Source organism: Neomonachus schauinslandi, chromosome 11, assembly GCF_002201575.2.
Source record: "Neomonachus schauinslandi chromosome 11, ASM220157v2, whole genome shotgun sequence".
Taxonomy (NCBI): domain Eukaryota; kingdom Metazoa; phylum Chordata; class Mammalia; order Carnivora; family Phocidae; genus Neomonachus; species Neomonachus schauinslandi.
In genome coordinates this window covers 27,319,936-27,338,732 of record NC_058413.1, presented here as the reverse complement: position 1 = coordinate 27,338,732, position 18,797 = coordinate 27,319,936, and the positions used below count along the sequence as shown (strand labels likewise).

General features: G+C 44.0%; 1 protein-coding gene across 1 annotated transcript in view; it reads right to left on the bottom strand.

Annotated features, from left to right (window-relative positions):
* LOC110575713 overlaps positions 1-18,221 on the bottom strand; it is a 152,838-nt gene extending 134,617 nt beyond the window's left edge. Inside the window, exon 1 of the mRNA XM_021684727.1 lies at positions 18,166-18,221. Within this exon, the coding sequence (XP_021540402.1) occupies positions 18,166-18,173 (8 nt within the window). The 5' untranslated portion in view covers positions 18,174-18,221. The remainder of the gene's footprint in view (positions 1-18,165) is intronic.
* Between the last annotated feature and the right edge of the window lie 576 nt (positions 18,222-18,797).

The following is an 18,797-nucleotide window of genomic DNA, read 5'->3' as shown; positions in this document are numbered from 1 at the left end:
TAAAATTTTTATTTCAGATGAACTTAATTATAAGAATACACATTAGGGGGGCGCCTGGGTGGCTCAGTTGGTTAAGCGACTGCCTTCGGTTCAGGTCATGATCCTGGAGTCCCGGGATCAAGTCCCGCATCAGGCTCCCTGCTCAGCAGGGAGTCTGCTTCTCCCTCTGACCCTCCTCCCTCTCAGGCTCTCTGTCTCTCATTCTCTCTCTCTCAAATAAATAAATAAAATCTTAAAAAAAAAAAAGAATACATATTAGGGAATTCATGTTTCCATGTATATTTCAAGAAACTGGAAATTCAGACCTTAATTATTAACACTCAATACCTTCACTGATTTGACTAAACAGATGACTAGGTGAGTGGTAGATAGAAGGAGGCAGGGATGGATGGGTGGATGGATAGACTGACATTGGGAAACAGAGATAGAGACAGAAGAAATAAAGTAGCTTAGAGAAGTGAAAAGTTTAATGAAGTCATATAAAATGAAGTGTTCAGGTTTGGGAGTCTGAAATCCCAGCTCTGCCACCTCCTTGACTGCCACCTCGGGTAGGGCCACCATGTGAACTATACAACCATGTGAATGGTGCCCCCTGGAATCGTGTGGTGTCCCAGCCCCGATGGATAAATGCCTTCGCTCTGAGTCCTCACTTCTTTATCTGTAAAATGAACCAATCATACCTGCCTCACCTTCCTCACTTAGGAAAACTAAATGAGACAATGTATGTGAAGTGCTTAGCAAAGAGGTCAACACAAAGTAAGGAGTGAGCATATGGTAATTATTATCCAGGGAGTACTAGGAAAATGGCCACCAAGCCTAACATTCAAGAATAGGTTAATGTGCAACAGTAGTCCTAGCAGATGTCTCCTTAGAATTGAAAAAATCACCCACTTGCAGTAGAAAAGTAACATATATACCTTACTTCTACCTAGTCGGCTTGGCTGATCTTGATGACTGTAAGTTTTCCAGAAGGCACTGGAGTGTGCTAAGCCAGCGGCCTTCCCATCCACTCTCCTTCCCATCCACAGCCCCGGAAGGGAGTAGGGTTGGGCTGGGCTGTTGAGGGCCCAGATCCTCCCTCTGCTGCCATCAGACAGAGCAGATGGGCCTTTGTGTGCCCTTAGATACAGGGATCTCTTAGCTAACGTAAGAGATGTAAGACTTTATAAACATAAATCCGATTTTATGTAAGGCTCTCCACAAAGCATGTTCACAATGTAGAAAAATACACAACAAGCTCAGCCATGATGTGGTGTGGCATGCGGGGAGAAGGGGGCAGGACAGGTGGGGGAGGCAGCAACATGGGGCCGCTAGAAGCCGTCTCTTCTCCGTTTACACTGTCATAGCCCAGAAACTGATTTCATAATTAAAAATAAGCTGGCTTACGCACACATAGCAGACTTAGCATAAGATTTTCCTTGAAGGGCACCTCTTTCGGCCATCTATTTTTATTTCTAGTTCAGTCATCTATGTAAGCCCAAAACGTAGTGGCTTAAAGTTGACTATTTCTCTTAATTCTGCACTTTGCTGGATGGTCCCTCTGCTTTTCTAGTGGGCTCGCTCATTCTCCTGCCATCAGCTGGGGAATCACCTGGCCTGGAAGGTCCGAGATGCCTCCTCATGTGCCCAGCACTCAGTACCGGATGTTGGCTAGGTGGCCTCAGTTTTCATCCCCACAGCCTCTCATCCTCTGGCAGAGTACAGCAGCTTCTTCCCCTGGAGGTCTGAGGGTAAGGACCCAAGAGGACAGAAGGGGCGGTTTCTTCACCTGGTCGTCTCAGGGCAAGGACCCGTGAAGATGGAAGTGGGAACTGCGAGGCCGCTCGAAGCTGGGCTGGCACCTGGTCAGCGCCTCTACCAGCCCATCACCCCACTCTGACAGTCTAAGCCAGTGGAAAGGCCACCAGATTCCAGGGGACGAGAAACAGATTCCACCCCTTGATGGCAGAAGCAGCAGAGTCCCACTGCAAAAGATGTCAGCAGAAATGGTTTTAGCTGTCTTAGAGAACAATCTGCCACACAGCTCTCTGAAAGTCAGGCATGGACGGGTCTGGGCTTCTGTGTATGATTTATTAAAAAAAAAAAAAAAGTCCATGGTTACAAAGAAAAGTTTGATAACCACTCTGTGAAAGCCAAAGACCAGAAAATAAAAATAGGAGCGAGCAGCAATTTTTTTTTTTCCTCCTGAAGAAAAGTCTTCCTGGTGGGAGCAACAGGGCTCCTGAGGAAGCGAGATTTCTCCTCCACTGAGCAGACAGTGAAAGTCATATCGATGTGACCAATGAAGATGGTGAACAAGTGACTGGGGGGGGAGGGGAGCAGTGGGGTCCCCACTGGAGCAGGTACCCGAGACTTGTCCCCGCGGAGCACTGACGACAGAGAGGGCTGCCTGCGTGGAGCCAGGCCAGGCTGCCCAGGGAGAGAGCAGCGGGGCAAGGTGAGCCTGAGCGCGCGGGGGGCGGGAGGAAATGGCACGGAACGAGGCAGATACGGGGACAGCAGCGGCTGCTCAGAGACAGCGATGCCCTTCACCCGAGGGACAAAAGGCTGAAAGGCGGCCCTCCGGCATTCCTCCCTTCCTCTTCCGGAGAGAGAAAAGGAAAACTAAGAAAGAGGCTTTGTCAAAATAGCAGAGCCATATTAATATAATAATTGAACCCTAAGTAAATGAGGGGAGAATCTAGAATGTCTTCTCAAAAGGAGAAGACAAAGAGGAGAAAAGAAGAGAACAGAACAACGCTGAGCTTTAGACAATGAGCAAGCCATCCCCCTCTGAGAAACACTTTCCTGCTCCCTCTGTGCGGGCAGGTGGGCACATAGAGTCACACTTGTATACGTGCATTTATAATTGGTTTCATTTTATTCCATAGTAAAGTGGGTTAATAGTGCGTCCATATTGTGACAACATTCTCTAGCAAATGTCCTAATTAGGAACCCTAACTAGCTTTCCATTATTTCAAAACTGTCCAAATCTGGGTAGACCCCAAAGACCATCTGGAACCTGGACATATGCCCGGGCAGCAAGGGACTGTCCTTCATTAGACCTCTCCAGGCCCCACCTATGTGAAAGAGAGAAAGAGTGATGGAGAGTTACATGGCGAATACTCTGGAAAACAGCATTCCCTGCTCAGACATTTGGTTTCGTGATTTCATCTTCTTTGCAACTGACGGTGTTCATAAAACTTCAAAGGAGATTTTTCTGATGCTGTGGCTATTGAAAATTAACTGGGACAAGCATTTATTTAAGTATGCATTGATGTCTGCATACATATGCAGAACACTCATCCGAGAAACAGCAGAAAGTACTGCTATTCTTTATTTTATCTTTAAGCTACTTCAGTTTGAAAGGAAGCTTTTAAAAAATCAAGAATAACTTCAAAATCCAGAGGGAGGAATTGCCAATAAAGTAAAACCACTCACGTTGATTTATCATTGTATTTCTGCAACCATTGCTTGCTTCAGTAGCTTGTCACTGGAGTGGGGGGGGGTGGTATTCATCTGGATCTCGGTCGCACATTAAAAAAAAAAATCTGATATGGATTTTAAAATTCAATCATAAAGCTCCCCCAAGTGGATAATTTTAAAACTACACCAAGAAACCAGCCATGGCATCTAGGATTGCAATCAGGACTGAGGCCCAGATAGGATTGTAATGGGCAGCAGTGACCTGACTTATCCATCATTTTGTACATAATTTAATAAGATCAGCATCCTGGGAAAAGAATTCTATAAATGTTAAAATGGCATCTGCAAAAACGCTCCCCCTGGCTTCCTGGGAACTTAACAGGGGATAGAAGCTGCCCGTGGCTATGCAAGATCTTACCTGGACTCAAAGGATGCAGGATACAGTGATTTACAGCTGCTCAGGGACAGAAAATCCCCTTGTGGCCTCTCTGGAAAAGCTCCCTGGTCCATTGAATTGTGTTCCTTACTCCACTATCTGGGCTGATTATACCGAATTACTTGGCACCCCTGTTAAGCCTGTCACTTAGATTCCAGAACAAATTAAGTCTGTTGAAGGCTTTGCTCTTTCTCTCTATTAAAATATTCATATCTACTCAAACAACCTGATAAAAACTGGCTAAAAGCCTTGATGGTATCCCCAACAGGGAGTGCCATTTTTAATGAACACACAAGCATCATAAATAAAAAATAACTGGTCTTAATAAAGAATTGATAGAGCAGCTCTGGCCCCAGACAGGTGTCAATATGGAAGCTACACACAGCCTTGGGAGACCCAGTGCAGCAAAGTCTCCCAGAGCCTAAAGGCATCCAACCAGCAAACTCCAAACAAAGGCAGAATCAATGAAATTCCTGAATACCTTTCCATAAAATCACTGAATCTAGTGGGTCTCAATAGGGGTGAACGGTAGAGGGTGTCCAGGAGGCCCCCCTGGGGCACTATAAGAAAGTAGGGGGAGGGGCGCCTGGGTGGTACAGTCGGTTAAGCAGCCAACTCTTGATTTCTGCTCAAGTTGTGATCTCCGAATCATGAGATCGAGCCCCCTGTGGGGCTCCATGCTCAGCACAGAGTCTGCTTAAGACTCTCTCCTTCTCTCTCTCTGCCCCGCCCCAATCAAATAAATAAATAAATAAATCCTTAAAAAGAAAAAAAAGTGTCAGGGGAGTACAAAAGGGCATCCATAGGTGGTAATAACAGTAACAGCTAACGTTTCTTGAGCACTTACCATGTACCAAGCATCATCATCCCAACAACTCTGTCAAATGGGCAGTATCATCCCCTCCTCACAAATAAAAGCATATGGAGTATATATAAGTAGCCCGAAGTCTGAATTCCAACCTAGGTCTGACCTTAATCCTGAGTCCCTAACCACTAAAGGCTTTAGAAACCCTGCTTAAGGGGCGCCTGGGTGGCTCAGTCGTTAAGCGTCTGCCTTCTGCTCAGGTCATGATCCCAGGGTCCTGGGATCGAGCCCCGCATCGGGCTTTCTGCTCCGCAGGAAGCCTGCTTCTCCCTCTCCCACTCCCCCTGCTTGTGTTCCCTCTCTTGCTGTGTCTCTCTCTGTCAAATAAATAAAATCTTAAGAAAGAAAGAAAGAAAGAAAAACTTCTTAAAACTCTCAACTCATTCCAATTAGTTTTTGGTAAAAATGGGACACGAAGTCAGCAATCACAGAATCCTGGCTGCCTCCCGACTAGGCCAGCGGACTGCCCACTCCAACCCCATGCCATGGTCCCACAAGAGCGCACAGGACTTAGACTCATGGGCTCCAGAAAATTAACTAAATATATACTCGCACGGCCTCTGGAATCACAGCAGAACTGCAGCCCTGGCTCTGTCGTTTGGGGATTGGGAAACACGTTATTTCATCTCTCTGAGCCTGCAAATGTGTCCATTCAACAGGGATGACAGTCTTAACTATTCACACCAGCTCTTTTCCAAAAGGGTTTCGGGCAGCTAATAACACCTACCGCACTGAGTGATGGTCAAAATAAAATAGAATTTTATTAGCTATTTAGGAGGACAGCGCTTGTTATGACACAACCTCCAAGAAGAGGCCAGCACAGCGCCTGGCTCACGGCGGGCTGGTGGTTAACGCTGACCTTCTGCCCGCATGCCCTGGACCACTCACAGAGCATCCAGCTCCCCAACAAGGTCCTTCCAGGGGCTCCCATGCCCGAGCTACCACCCCACCCTCCTAAGGCTCCCAGTGCACGGCTCTCATCCCTCTCATGACCTGGTGTCTCGGGATGGCGAGATCAAAAAAAAAAGGAGTTGAACCAATCCCGGCTTCTTCTCACTCCTCAAGTGCATTCCCAGAAAAAGTGCTTAATTAGGCAAAAGTATATAGTTGGAGTAGTGTCCCCTGCAGAAGAAGTTTACCTCACTTAATTCTAGACTTCCTCTCCAAGTAGTACGAGCAACCCTCCCCTGAGGTAGCCCAGTGTGCGACATCCAACAGCAAAACAGAAGAAGGAGCTTTTCAATCAGGGAGTGGTACAGGCAGTCCAGACAAGCAAACCTTCTTTCTTCAATCATACTGTTTTCCTGTTTTGGTTCATTATGAGTTTTAGGCAAGTACCATTTTCTGGAATGCTAGCACAGCCAGACTGCATGTCCAGGCCAAGACGTGCAACCTCAGCTTTCTTATCCATAATACTGGGATAGTGATGAACCGTCCCTTGTAAGGTGGCTTTAAAGATGAAATGAAATAATCCATGTAAAAGACTGGAGGACACCTGACATGCAGTGAGTGCTCCACAATATTTAGTTTTTATTATTGGAGCTAAAATATAAAATAGACTGCACTAGCCTTAGCTACCTGGCTGCCAGGTAGAACACCACTGCTGATAAGGGAGAAAAGATTCCAAGGTACAAACCATGGATTTATAATGAACTCTTTTTTTTTTTTTAAGATTTTATTTATTCATTTGAGAAAGAGAGAGCGAGAATGAGTGGGAGAAGGGCAGAGGGAGCAGACTCCCCACCAAGTGAGGAGCTGATGCGGGACTCGATCCCAGGACTCTGAGATCATGACCTGAGCCGAAGTCAGATGCCCAAGCGACTGAGCCACCCAGGCGCCCCTACAATGAACTCTTGACAGTTTCAGTTGTTATGAAAATAAGAAGTTACCACTGAACTCTTAATCAGCTGGCTGTTAGAAAAAGATTGCCTTTTTTAAATCAATGCCAACATGTGGGTCACGTATCAAAGACAGGGTAGCAACATGCATGATCTTTTCCTTCATCCAATGAGTCCAATGTGATCAATGCTTAAAAAAAGAAAGTATGTCTCTCACAGCACATGTCAAAAGTTTCTTAGGTTCAGGGTGTAAGAGAACCTCGCCACCCCCAACCCACACCCCAAGGCCCTACTCAGAGTCTAAGTGGCATCAGGGACCCTCATTCAGCAACTGCTAACAGCTACATTGCTAAAAGTTAGATACGTTTCTCAACAGACAGCTGGGGTCAGAAAGAAGAGCATTTCTTCCATTTACCACATAGGTCAGAACTTCGCAGGGATGCAGCCAAGAGGCCCAATCCTCATCTCATCTCAGGTGGGAAGGGGAAAGGTCAGGGTTCTTCTTGCTCAAAAACATCTCCCCTGTAATCCTATCAATTTGTTTCACTGAGTCTACCAAATTCTCCTCTTAAAAGTGAATACTGCATAAAAAAGAAACCTAAGAGGAGATGCTCCATAGTATATACTGGTTTTCCCTAGGTAGTGGGATTGTGAGTGATTTGGGTTTTCTACTTTTTTGTTTATCTGTATATTCTAGGGTTTGTTTTTTTTTTTACAGTGAACAATTAAAAGTTAATTTTGATTTTAAAAAGACTTTTCATAGATGGATTAAATAAATTATATTTGGCAGGAATCCTCCTTAAAAAGGAAGAAAGGAAACCACAATGAGATATCACTCCACACTCATTCAAGTGGCTATTTGTGTCACTGGAAAATAACAGGTGTTGACAAGGACAAGGAGAAACTGGAACCCTCCTATCCTGCTGGCAGGAATGTAAAATGGTGCAGTCATTTGGAAAACAGTCTAAGTTTGACATTAAGTTACCATCCAGCCCACAACACCCTACCTAGGTATATATTTAAGAGAAATGAAAACATATAACCACATAAAAATCTGTAAACAAATGTTCACACAGCAGTATTCATAATGGCCAAAAAGTAGAAACAACCCAAATGTCCACCAGTGGATAAATAGATCAATAAAATGTAGGCTAGCCATACAACGGAATATTATTTGACCATCAAAAGCAATGAAGTGCTGTTACACACTATTACATGGATGAATCTTGGAAACATTCTAAGTGAAAGGAGTCACAAAAGGCCACATATTCTATGACTCTGTTTACACAACACATCTAGAAGAGGCAAATCTGCTGGGACAGAAAGCAGATCAGTGGTTGCCTGGAGCTGGGAGATGTGGCAAGCGAAAGAGGAATGGTAGCCAGAGGGTATAGCGTTTCTTTGAAAAGAGATGATTGCACTTATTTGTGAATATGCTAAAAACCACTGTGTTATCCACTTTAAATGGGTGGATTGTATGAAATGTCAGTGATACCTCAATAAAACAGTTACCCCAAAATGAAAGAAAGCAATCCGAGTAGGATTGGATTATTGACTTGTATGAGGAGGGAGCTGCTTTGGGTCAGGGGCACATGTGGGAGGTCAGAAGTCTCTGGAGAGAGGGCACCAAAGACAGGGTATGCTATGCAGCCAAATGATTAACCTGCGGCAAAAATCACCCTCAGGCCTTGGTACAGGCCTGGGCTTCCTCTCCTACACACCACCCAATCAATAACCCAGATCATTCCCTGCAGCTCACCCTGAGCACTACAAAACTACTGGGAGGAGAAAGGCAGAGCCAGGAATCAGAAACCGAATCCACCACAATCACAGGACATCAGCCGACTTAGCAGTGATTGCCCAGACTTGGCTGTTCATCAGAATCACCCAGGAAGTTTGCTTGACTCTGCTTGTTTTGAAATATAGACCGCTGGGCCTTACAACGCAGATATTCTAATTCCATAGGTCTGGCAGATACCTAGGAATCCTGTAGCTTTTAAATGTTTCCTCCATGTTTCTGACCATAAACCAGGCATAGGAACTTCTGGACGGGAGGATAACCCCTCTTAAGACATTTTTGAAGAAAATAAGAATAAACATGCTTTTAAATCTTAATAAAAGCCTTTAGCTTCCATGCAAAGGCAATACATAGAAACTGCTTAATAATGTGGTTTTTTTTAATCCCTGGGACGGCTGCAAAACAAATTTTTAAAAGAATAAAAATATTCATGTCTCCACAACTCAGCAATTCTCAGACTGAGTGAGGTGTTCCAATCAATTCTCCTAAATTGTTCCTAAGCTACTGCTTAAACATCATAGAATTTAAAAGCTGAAGGAGATTTGGATACAGCTTCAACTCTCTCATCATAGACAAGAAGAAACATCAGCCACACAGATGAAGGATCTTTCCCACCTGGCAAGCTGACCCAGATTAGGACCCAAGCAGGGGTGCTCACAGTCCTGCTCTCTCTCTGACATCGCAGGATGTTCTGCAAGAATAGCTCACACTGAGGTCTTCCATTGCAGTAAAATTAGTCTCTGCGGATGTGAAGAAATGGCATTTAAGCAATAACGCGAACTATGGACTCCGAGGCGCATTCTACTGAGAAGGAACCTGCAGGTCACAGGACCAGAATCTACCAGGTACAGGTGACCCGGTTCCATAAACCACAGTGAACCAACAAGAAATGATGCTGGAGGATGCGGACTTGAGTCGGAGCCTTCTGAGAGAGATGAGTATTATACTCTCAGACCCAAACCTGATGTCCACTGTGAATTACACAGGGGATGGTTAGGGGGCATCGCTGGAACTATTGTTGCCCCTGCAAAGATTGAATCACACTCCCTGTCCAAGCTGATGTCACCTGTATGTTTTCCCAAGACCGCCACATTGTAGCAGCAAGAAGCCCTCCCCTGAACGCAAATACAGTGGAATATTGGGTTTGGGCTTTCAAGATTTGTCACAGGCATGATTGTAACACCCCTGCCAAAGCCCTGTTAACCTCTCCCCTGTCTGCCTGCCTGCCTGCCCCTGAAACCGGGACACCAGATGTGGCCCCGCCAGTGCTCACATCGGGACGCAGGTGGCTGGTGGTGTTCTGATGCCTAAGAGTAACGACCATTCACTTACAGAAGCGAGGAGATACTCTCGGCGTAAGAGTGAAATTGTGGCACGATAAAAAGCACAAGACTTCAGTCAAAAGATTGAATCTGTGTGCTGATTCCTTTTATTCACTCTAGGAATTTGGTCAAATCCGTTAACTGCTCCAATTTTTGTTTACTCCCCTATACGAGGGAAGGAACAGTTGCCCTACTTAACATCCAGCTCAGTTGAACTCTTATTTGTAAAAAACATAGAAACGTGGCTAAACTCTATACTCCATGCACATAAGCTGTTAGTGGTTACTACGGGGTTCAGTGTCAGGGGAAAGGTGATTGTTACCAGAAAAACGACAATGTCCACCAGGTGATAACAAGAGCTACCAATCATGGAACACCTCCCAAGAGCTTGGCCAAGTTCTTTACATTCCCTCCCCACCAAAATCTTCTAAAGAAGGCATATTACTATTCTGTTTGCACTGCGCCCCAGAGCTAGCAAGCAGCAGAGCCAGATTTTGAACTGAAGCAGTCCAACGAGCCTGCCAGTCTCTTACTTTTTAACTCCTCAAATGGTTAGACATCAAATGCAAAGCTTAAAATGAACAACGGTGGTGGAACTCTTTTTATGTTTGGGGGTGTGGTTTTTTTGGGGGGGGGGCGCTTCTCTTTACTGCAGTTTCAAACAACTGTGTGTGACTCACTGCAAGAGGCTACATGCCCAGATGCTCTCTCTCCTCTCGGTAATGGAGCTAACTAGAAAGCGCACGCCCGCCCCTGGGTGCCTGGCTCAGCGCTGAGTCTCCTGTGCTCCAACACTGTACTTTCACCAAATTGGCAGTGGCTTCCCCAGCTCTGCTTGTTAGGAAGGAACAGGCTGCTAGGAACAAGCAGCTTGTCTCTAGAATGGCACTGACACGGTCTGCGCAAATTAGCTACAAAGTGAAGAATGTCTGCAAGAAGAAACACGCCCATGGTTTTTAATCCACAAGAATATCTCCTGAGATTATGCTTCCTTGTCCAAGCAAGAAGCTCAAAGGAAAGGGTCAGCTTTCACCAAAAAAAAAAAAAAAAGCGGGGGGGATTTGTGAATCAGCATCTGAGACCACAGTGGGACCCATGCTAGGCACAGTCATTGGCCCTCCCCCTGCCTCCGGCTAGAGAGGCAAGGACATTTATCATTAGAGCCTCAAGGGGGCCTTCAAGTGACCAGATTCAGGAAGATTCCCTCACAGGAAAGGCCCCAACAGGGACTGAGCTATTGGAGGAGGGCAAGTACATCCCAAAGCCTCCATCCTTCCCACAATTCTCCTGATCTCAAAGCTTTCTTCTTCTTTTTTTAATTTTATTTATTTATTTGAGAGAGAGAGAATGAGAGACAGAGAGCAGGAGAGGGAGGAGGGTCAGAGGGAGAAGCAGGCTCCCCAGTGAACAGGGAGCCCGATGTGGGACTCAATCCCGGGATTCTGGGATCATGACCTGAGCTGAAAGCAGACGCTTAACCAACTGAGTGATCCAGGTGCCCCTCTTTTTTTTTTTTAAAGGAAAGGTTTTTGTTTGTTTGTTCTTTTAAGACTCCATTTTTTTTTTTTTTAAAGATTTTATTTATTTATTTGAGAGAGAGAGAATGAGAGAGCACATGAGAGGGGGGAGGGTCAGAGGGAGAAGCAGGCTCCCTGCCGAGCAGGGAGCCCAATGTGGGACTCGATCCCGGGACTCCAGGATCATGACCTGAGCCGAAGGCAGTCGCTTAACCAACTGAGCCACCCAGGCGCCCAAGACTCCATTTTTAAGTAATCTCTACACCCAACATGGGGCTCGAACTCACAACCTCGAGATCAAGAGTCACATGCTCTTCCAACTGAGCCAACCGGGCACCCCTTAACCATTGCCTGCTTGGGGGGGCAGCAGCATGAGCAAACTCTTCAGTCCTCGGCAAGGCCTCCGAGGCCCCTGCAGGAGGCCCTTGGGGAGAGAGTCCTGCTCATCAATGTCTCACTTCTTTCCCACCGTCACCACCACGCACTGCAGCCTGACCAAGCAACTATCTGTCCAGATCACTTGTCACATGCCTAGCACGGAGGGGGTGCCACAAGGATCGTGTGCTGGATCTGTGAGTACTTGCATTTCCCTAAATGAACCGTGTTCTTTTCCTTCTCCAGGTCTTGATTCAAGCTACCCTCTCTGACTGAGTTGTCCTTCCCATTCCTCTAACTTCCTCTCTGTTTACCAAGAATCAGCTTTAGAGTTCTGCTCGCTTGGGAAATCATCGTTGACCTGTCCCTGAGCCCAGTTAGGGACACCAATTACCAAAAAGCTCCTGTGTGTGATAAAGAAGAAATGGGAATGGTTTTTACTTAAAAAGCACACCCAAATTTACATTACAGATGAGTGCTGTCCCCTTTTAAAAAGTTATTTAGTCCACTTTAAGACATCAACTGAGTTTCTGACGTTCGTAACCCCCTCTTCAAAGGCTAAGGAATACATTAAATTTCCCAGAACATCAGGCCACTAAGGGTGGCTTCACTTTTCCCACCTCTCAGAATTCTGAATGAGTCAAAAACTCAGGGCCACGAGGTAACTTGGAGATCAACTCAACCCCTCATTTTACAGATGTGGAAACTGAGGTTCAGGGAAAGTTGAGGTCATCCCAGAGATCAAATAGGAAGTGAATGGCAGAGTTTGGACAAGACCTCAGCTTATCCAAGCACACACTCAAGACTTTCATCTTTTTTCATCTCACACTCAGAAGAAAAATACCTCCCAACTCCTACTTTGAATCACATTCCATGCTTTGTTTTGCTTTTTGCTTCAAAAGTTAAATATTATGCTGAAAATTTAAATCAAAGGTAGAATATTGTAAGAGCTCCAGATGGTTTTGCCATAAGACATATTACATCAACACCTGTGGCCATCCCTAGTGAACAAAAGCTAATCCCAAGGTTCCAACCAGTTTTTAGTCCAATGTTCTTTAAACATCACTAATTCGTATATCATTATCTCAATTTTTGTCAGATTTGACCACCACCTTTACAATTATTCACTTATTTCTTTTCTTTGACTCACTTTTCTTTAAATCACTTTTTAAAACATAAATATCTAAAGTGGCAGGATATAAAATCAATCCACAGAGAGCAGTGGCATTTCCATACACCACCAGGACAGAAGAAAGAGAAATTAAGGAGTCGATCCCATTTACAATTGCACCCAAAACCATAAGATACCTAGGAATAAATCTAACCAAAGAGACAAAGAATCTGTACTCAGAAAACTATAGAATACTCATGAAAGAAACTGAGGAAGACAGAAAGAAATGGAAAAACATTCCATGCTCATGGATTGGCAGAACAAATATTGTGAAAATGTCTATGCTACCTAGAGCAATCTACACATTCAATGCAATCTCTATCAAAATACCATCCACTTTTTTCAAAGAAATGGAACAAATAATCCTAAAATTTGTATGGAACCAGAAAAGACCCCGAATAGCCAGAGGAATGTTGAAAAAGAAAAGCAAAGCTGGCGGCATCACAATTCTGGACTTCCAGCTCTATTACAAAGCTGTCATCATCAAGACAGTATGGTACTGGCACAAAAACAGACAGATCGATCAATGGAACAGAATAGAGAGCCCAGAAATGGACCCTCAACTCTATGGTCAACTAATCTTTGACAAAACAGGAAAGAATGTCCAATGGAAAAAAGACAGTCTCTTCAACAAATGGTGTTGGGAAAATTGGACAGCCACATGCAGAAGAATGAAATTGGACCATTTCCTTACACCACACACAAAAATAGACTCCAAATGGTTGAAAGACCTAAATGTGAGACAGGAGTCCATCAAAATCCTAAAGGAGAACACAGGCAGCAACCTCTTCGACCTCAGCACAGCAACTTCTTCCTAGAAACATCACCAAAAGCAAGGGAAGCTAGGGCAAAAATGAACTATTGGGACTTCATCAAGATAAAAAGCTTTTGCACACCAGAGGGAACAGTCACCATAACCAAAAGACAACCGACAGATTGGGGGAAGATATTTGCAAATGACATATCAGATAAAGGGCTAGTATCCAAAATCTATAAAGAACTTATCAAACTCAACACCCAAAGAACAAATAATCCAGTCAAGAAATGGGCAGAAGACATGAACAGACATTTTTCCAAAGAAGACATCCAAATGGCCAACAGACACATGAAAAAGTGCTCCACATCACTCGGCATCAGGGAAATCCAAATCAAAACCTCAATGAGATACCACCTCACACCAGTCAGAATGGCTAAAATTAACAAATCAGGAAATGACAGAAGTTGGCGAGGATGCGGAGAAAGGGGAACCTTCCTACACTGTTGGTGGGAATGCAAGCTGGTGCAGCCACTCTGGAAAACAATATGGAGATTCCTCAAAAAGTTGAAAATAGAGCTACCCTACGACCCAGCACTTGCACCAGTATCTGGGTATTTACCCCAAAGATACAAATGTAGTGATCCAAAGGGGCACTTGTACCCCAATGTTTATACCCACAATAGCCAAACTATGGAAAGAGTCCAGATGTCCATCAACAGACGAATGGATAAAGAAAAAGTGGTATATATATATATATGTGTGTGTGTGTGCACACACACACACACTGGAATATTACTCAGCCATCAAAAAAATGAAATCTTGCCATTTGCAACGATGTGGATGGAACTAGAGGGTATTAAGCTACACGAAATAAGTCAATCAGAGAAAGACAATTGTCATATGATCTCACTGATATGTGGAATTTGAGAAACAAGACAGAGGATCATAGGGGAAGGGAGGGAAAAATGAAACAAGACGAAACCAGAGAGGGAGACAAACGATAAGAGACTCTCAATCTCAGGAAACAAACTGAGGGTTGCTGGAGTGGAGGGGGGTGGGAGGGACGGGGTGGCTGGGTGATAGACATTGGGGAGGGTATGTGCTATGGTAAGCACTGTGAATTGTGTAAGGCTGATGAATCACAGACCTGTACCCCTGAAACAAATAATACATAACATGTTAATTTAAAAAATTAATAAAAAATATAAAGCATAAATACCTAATTAACCTCAGCCTAAGCAAAATAAAAAATAAATAATCCAATAAGTCATGTGTTTTATAAGTTACAGTTTTCCTAGCACATTTAAGATAAATACATAACTATTAAAAGAAAAAATATTCACATGCCACTTAAAATCACTCTGCAAACTACCTCCAGCATGCATATAACATTATAGGAAATTTGCTCTTACTCTAGAACACAGCTGATTCCATCCAAAGCGAAACCGCTTACTGGTATTCTCCGTAAGTTCCTATTCGGTCTTCTGTATGCACCTATTTTATCTGAAATGCCAATCAGTAGTAGCAAATGCAGATCCCAAACGAAAGCTTATCTTTACGCTAATAGCTTTTCTTATCAACTGCTAGATCACTATGCCCTCCACACATTTGATCTGTCACTTTGTTTGAAATAATCCTTTACCCTAATGTTCTTCACTGACTATTAATAAATTATGAACAAACAGCAAAAATAATTACCCTTTCACCTAGGAAAACATTGGTGACTACGACTTAATGGTCTACCAGTGACATACGGCTTTACCCAGCATAATGGATGCAAATGTGTAACAAGATATGGGTAAGTTATTTTCACACAAGCTGTCACTTGTCACACAAATTACATGGGCCTCTTAGCTGTTTAATTCACAGATTTAAAAAAAAAAAAAAAACGAATTCCACTCACAATACCTGCATCACTCCTAAGCTCCTGGGGAGAGCAGAGCCAACCCACGAAACCACCAAAGAATAAAAGACCACAGCAGCAGGACATTGTATGTATGAAAATTCTGCTGTGAGTGGTGAAAGGAATGTTGGTCAGAGTCACCGAATGATTCAAAAGCCTTCAGGGGCGGAGAGGGAGACCCGAGATTAGAAGCAAAGCCCAAATCTGGTTGCCATATCAGAACAGGAGCTCATTGAGCCAGCCGCGTGGTTTATGGATCTGCCAAGCCTGGACAAGGTGAGGCTGGGGGTTGCCACTGGAGCCATACAAAGGCAATGTTAAGGTCGGCTGCTTTACATCATCAATCTACACCAGACAGAGCCCTCAGCGCGGTGCTCTCCACGCACATTCCTGAGGAGCAGTGACTGGGGACCGAGGGCTGAGCAGTCTGTGTTGCCAGGGAGCCCTGGGGCCTGAGGCTGCAGCTGTGTGGCCAGCTTCGGCCCAGGGCTCCGTTACCATTTTAGGAAACTAGCAGATGCTTTTGCAAACTGACCTGGTTTTAGTCACCGCTCTTATATCTGAGAGCTGGCCCATTTTACATTTTACCTCCTTATAACAAATAATGATATTAATAATAGCCAATACTGGGGCGCCTGGGTAGCTCAGTCAGTTAAGCGGCTGCCTTCGGCTCAGGTCGTGATCCCAGGGTCCTGGGATGGAGCCCCGCATCGGGCTCCCTGCTCGGTGGAGAGCCTGCTTCTCCCTCTACCTCTGTCTGCCGCTCTGCCTACTTGTGCTCTCTCTCTCTGTTAAATAAATAAATAAATCTTTAAAAATAATAATAATAATAGCCAAAACTGATCCAGTCCTTAGCATGTACCAGGCACTGTTCTAAGCAAGTTTCCATGTATTCACACATGTAGAATCATAGAAAGTTTGACCTGGAAGGAGCCTTAGCTATTGTGGGGGAAGGAGCCCTGGACCGATGCCAGGAGAAATGAAGACTTTGACACCTGTTGTCCGGGAGATTTTGAGTGAGTCCTGCCTCTACCCAGGCCTCAGTTTTCTCATCTGGTAAGGTAGTCAGAGGGATGAGAGGTGATGAATAGGCTTCTAAAGGAATGCCAATTCTGAGCCTTTTGACCTGTTTGGGACACTATGTTGAGTGGGATTCTGAGCCACAATTCATTAGCCGTGTCTGCTACCATGGGCATGGGAGCAGGGAGTAAGCATGTCATCTGTTTGCCATCTCCAACGAAAGCATCTCTAAGGTCCCTTCCTGCTCAAATTACTTGAATTCATAGTTCCAGCCCAACTGTGTCACTAAGTGCAGTCTCCTTATAAATTAAAAAGAGAAAGAAAGAATTTGCTTTGGGACCTGGATGCCTCATTTCTGTCATAGAGCATGTGACCTTTACAAGTAATTTCATCTCTGTCTCAGTTTATTCACCTACAAAGTTAAGGATAAAAATATTTAACCTGCATCGCTGTCTCAAGGATGAAATAACGGTGTAAAGCACACAGCACAGTACCCGGCACACAGCTGATGTTCAATGAAGTAGAAGCTACAATTGCTATTTTCCTTCTCCTCCTCCTCGTCCTCCTCCTCCTCCTCATCAGTCTATCAGCCCCAAACTGGATTTACAACATGTTCTGACCCATGATTTGTAATTTAAGGAACATATGCTTACAACAAAAACTGATTACTGTAATTTTCCTTGAGAAATAAACTTAAGCTCCTTTCCAAGGAAAAATCATTTAGATATTTCATTATGGAAAATTCCTCAAATACACAAAATTAGAAGATATTATAATGAACCCCCATGGACCATCACTAAAGCTTCAAGAATTATCAATTCATGGCTACTCTTGTTTCATCTATATTCCCACCCACTCACCCCTCTTTCAGACAACCTGTATTTTTTTAAGCAGATCCCAGACATTTCATGTAAATATTTCAGTGTCTACCTCTAAAAAATAGAAACTGTTCATTCTTCATAATTTTAAAAGTATTTGTTAACTGAATGACATGGCAATTGCAAGGCATAATTACGAAATTATTTTCTCACATCTCTAATAATATTCCATAAAAGTCACTAACAAGTGTATGCACTAACAAAATAATAATAAGGGGCTGGCTCACGAGGCCACGTGGGAACTGTGGTATGCATGATTTATTAGAGCTACACAAAGTGAGTTATTTCATTCTTTCAGATATTTATGACACCGCTAAAACACTGAATACATCAACATCAGAATTAATCATGAATAATATTTAATTAGTGCTTGACAAGGATCAATTTGGCAACTCTTTTTGTTCTTTCTACTTCCCCCAAATAGAAAACTAGTCATAAACTAAAGTGTTTTATTTTTTCCATCTGCTTCTGGTAAAGCGCATCCCTGAATTGCAAACTTAGTTGAGATCTCCTGAACTTTCATATACCCAGGTAATTAGACTCAGATGCTGTCCGGACTAGGATTATAAATCAAGTCTGTATATGTAAGCAGAAAACAGACTGCTCACACCAAAGTGGGTGTTGCTGTTTCTCACGGACCTGCCCGTGGAGCCGACAGGCCCCACATCTGAGCAGAGCAGAAAGACGCTTTCATGCATAGGTCCCATGTCAATGGACGACCCCTTCTCTCACCTCTGCAACCCCCAGAAAGCACTGATTATAAACTGAATTCTTTATTTACAAAAGAAAAAAATCCTTTGGGACACTCAAGCAAAAATTCTGCCCAGAGCTGCATTCATAGGTACAAGCCAAGAGACTACGGCACACAGAAGTTACGAACCGTGACATCTTCCCAACCAGACTGTTAACATCCAAAGCACATGGTGCCCTGAAGAACTTCCCAATCAGGGAGTTGTGTTCTCCTACAGAATGATTAGGAGAACTTTCAATCCATTGTTCGGTAACAACATCTGCATTCATTTAATTTTAACAGAACAGCAATATTTGTTTCAGTTAAGTTAGTATTTTAAATTGCAGAGCCGAAGGCTCCTGGGTTCTTGAAGATATCTGAAAGAAAGTATTAAATGGTTGTTTTTAATATGGGGTGGGGGTGGTGTCATTCTAACAGATCCCTTTTTCTTTATCTCTGACTCATATCAAGTGAAAGTAGGGCTGAAATGCCTACTGGAGACAACACACAGCATCTTAGAAGACTTGGAGAACAGGAAATCGGCTAACACGGGTTAGGCTCCATGTGCCAGGCACGGGACACCCTGTATCTAACAGAAGCCCCACAACAGCCCTGGGGTGGACGGGTATGGTCATCAGCTCACGAAGGAGAACACAAAGGCTCGTGTGGTGAGATGAGGCTCCAGGGTAGCTAATACCGATGAGTCAGGAGCCCAAACTCAGGCCTTTCTGACCCCATAGTCCAGGGTCTGTACCATATAAACTGATCCCCTATAATGGATC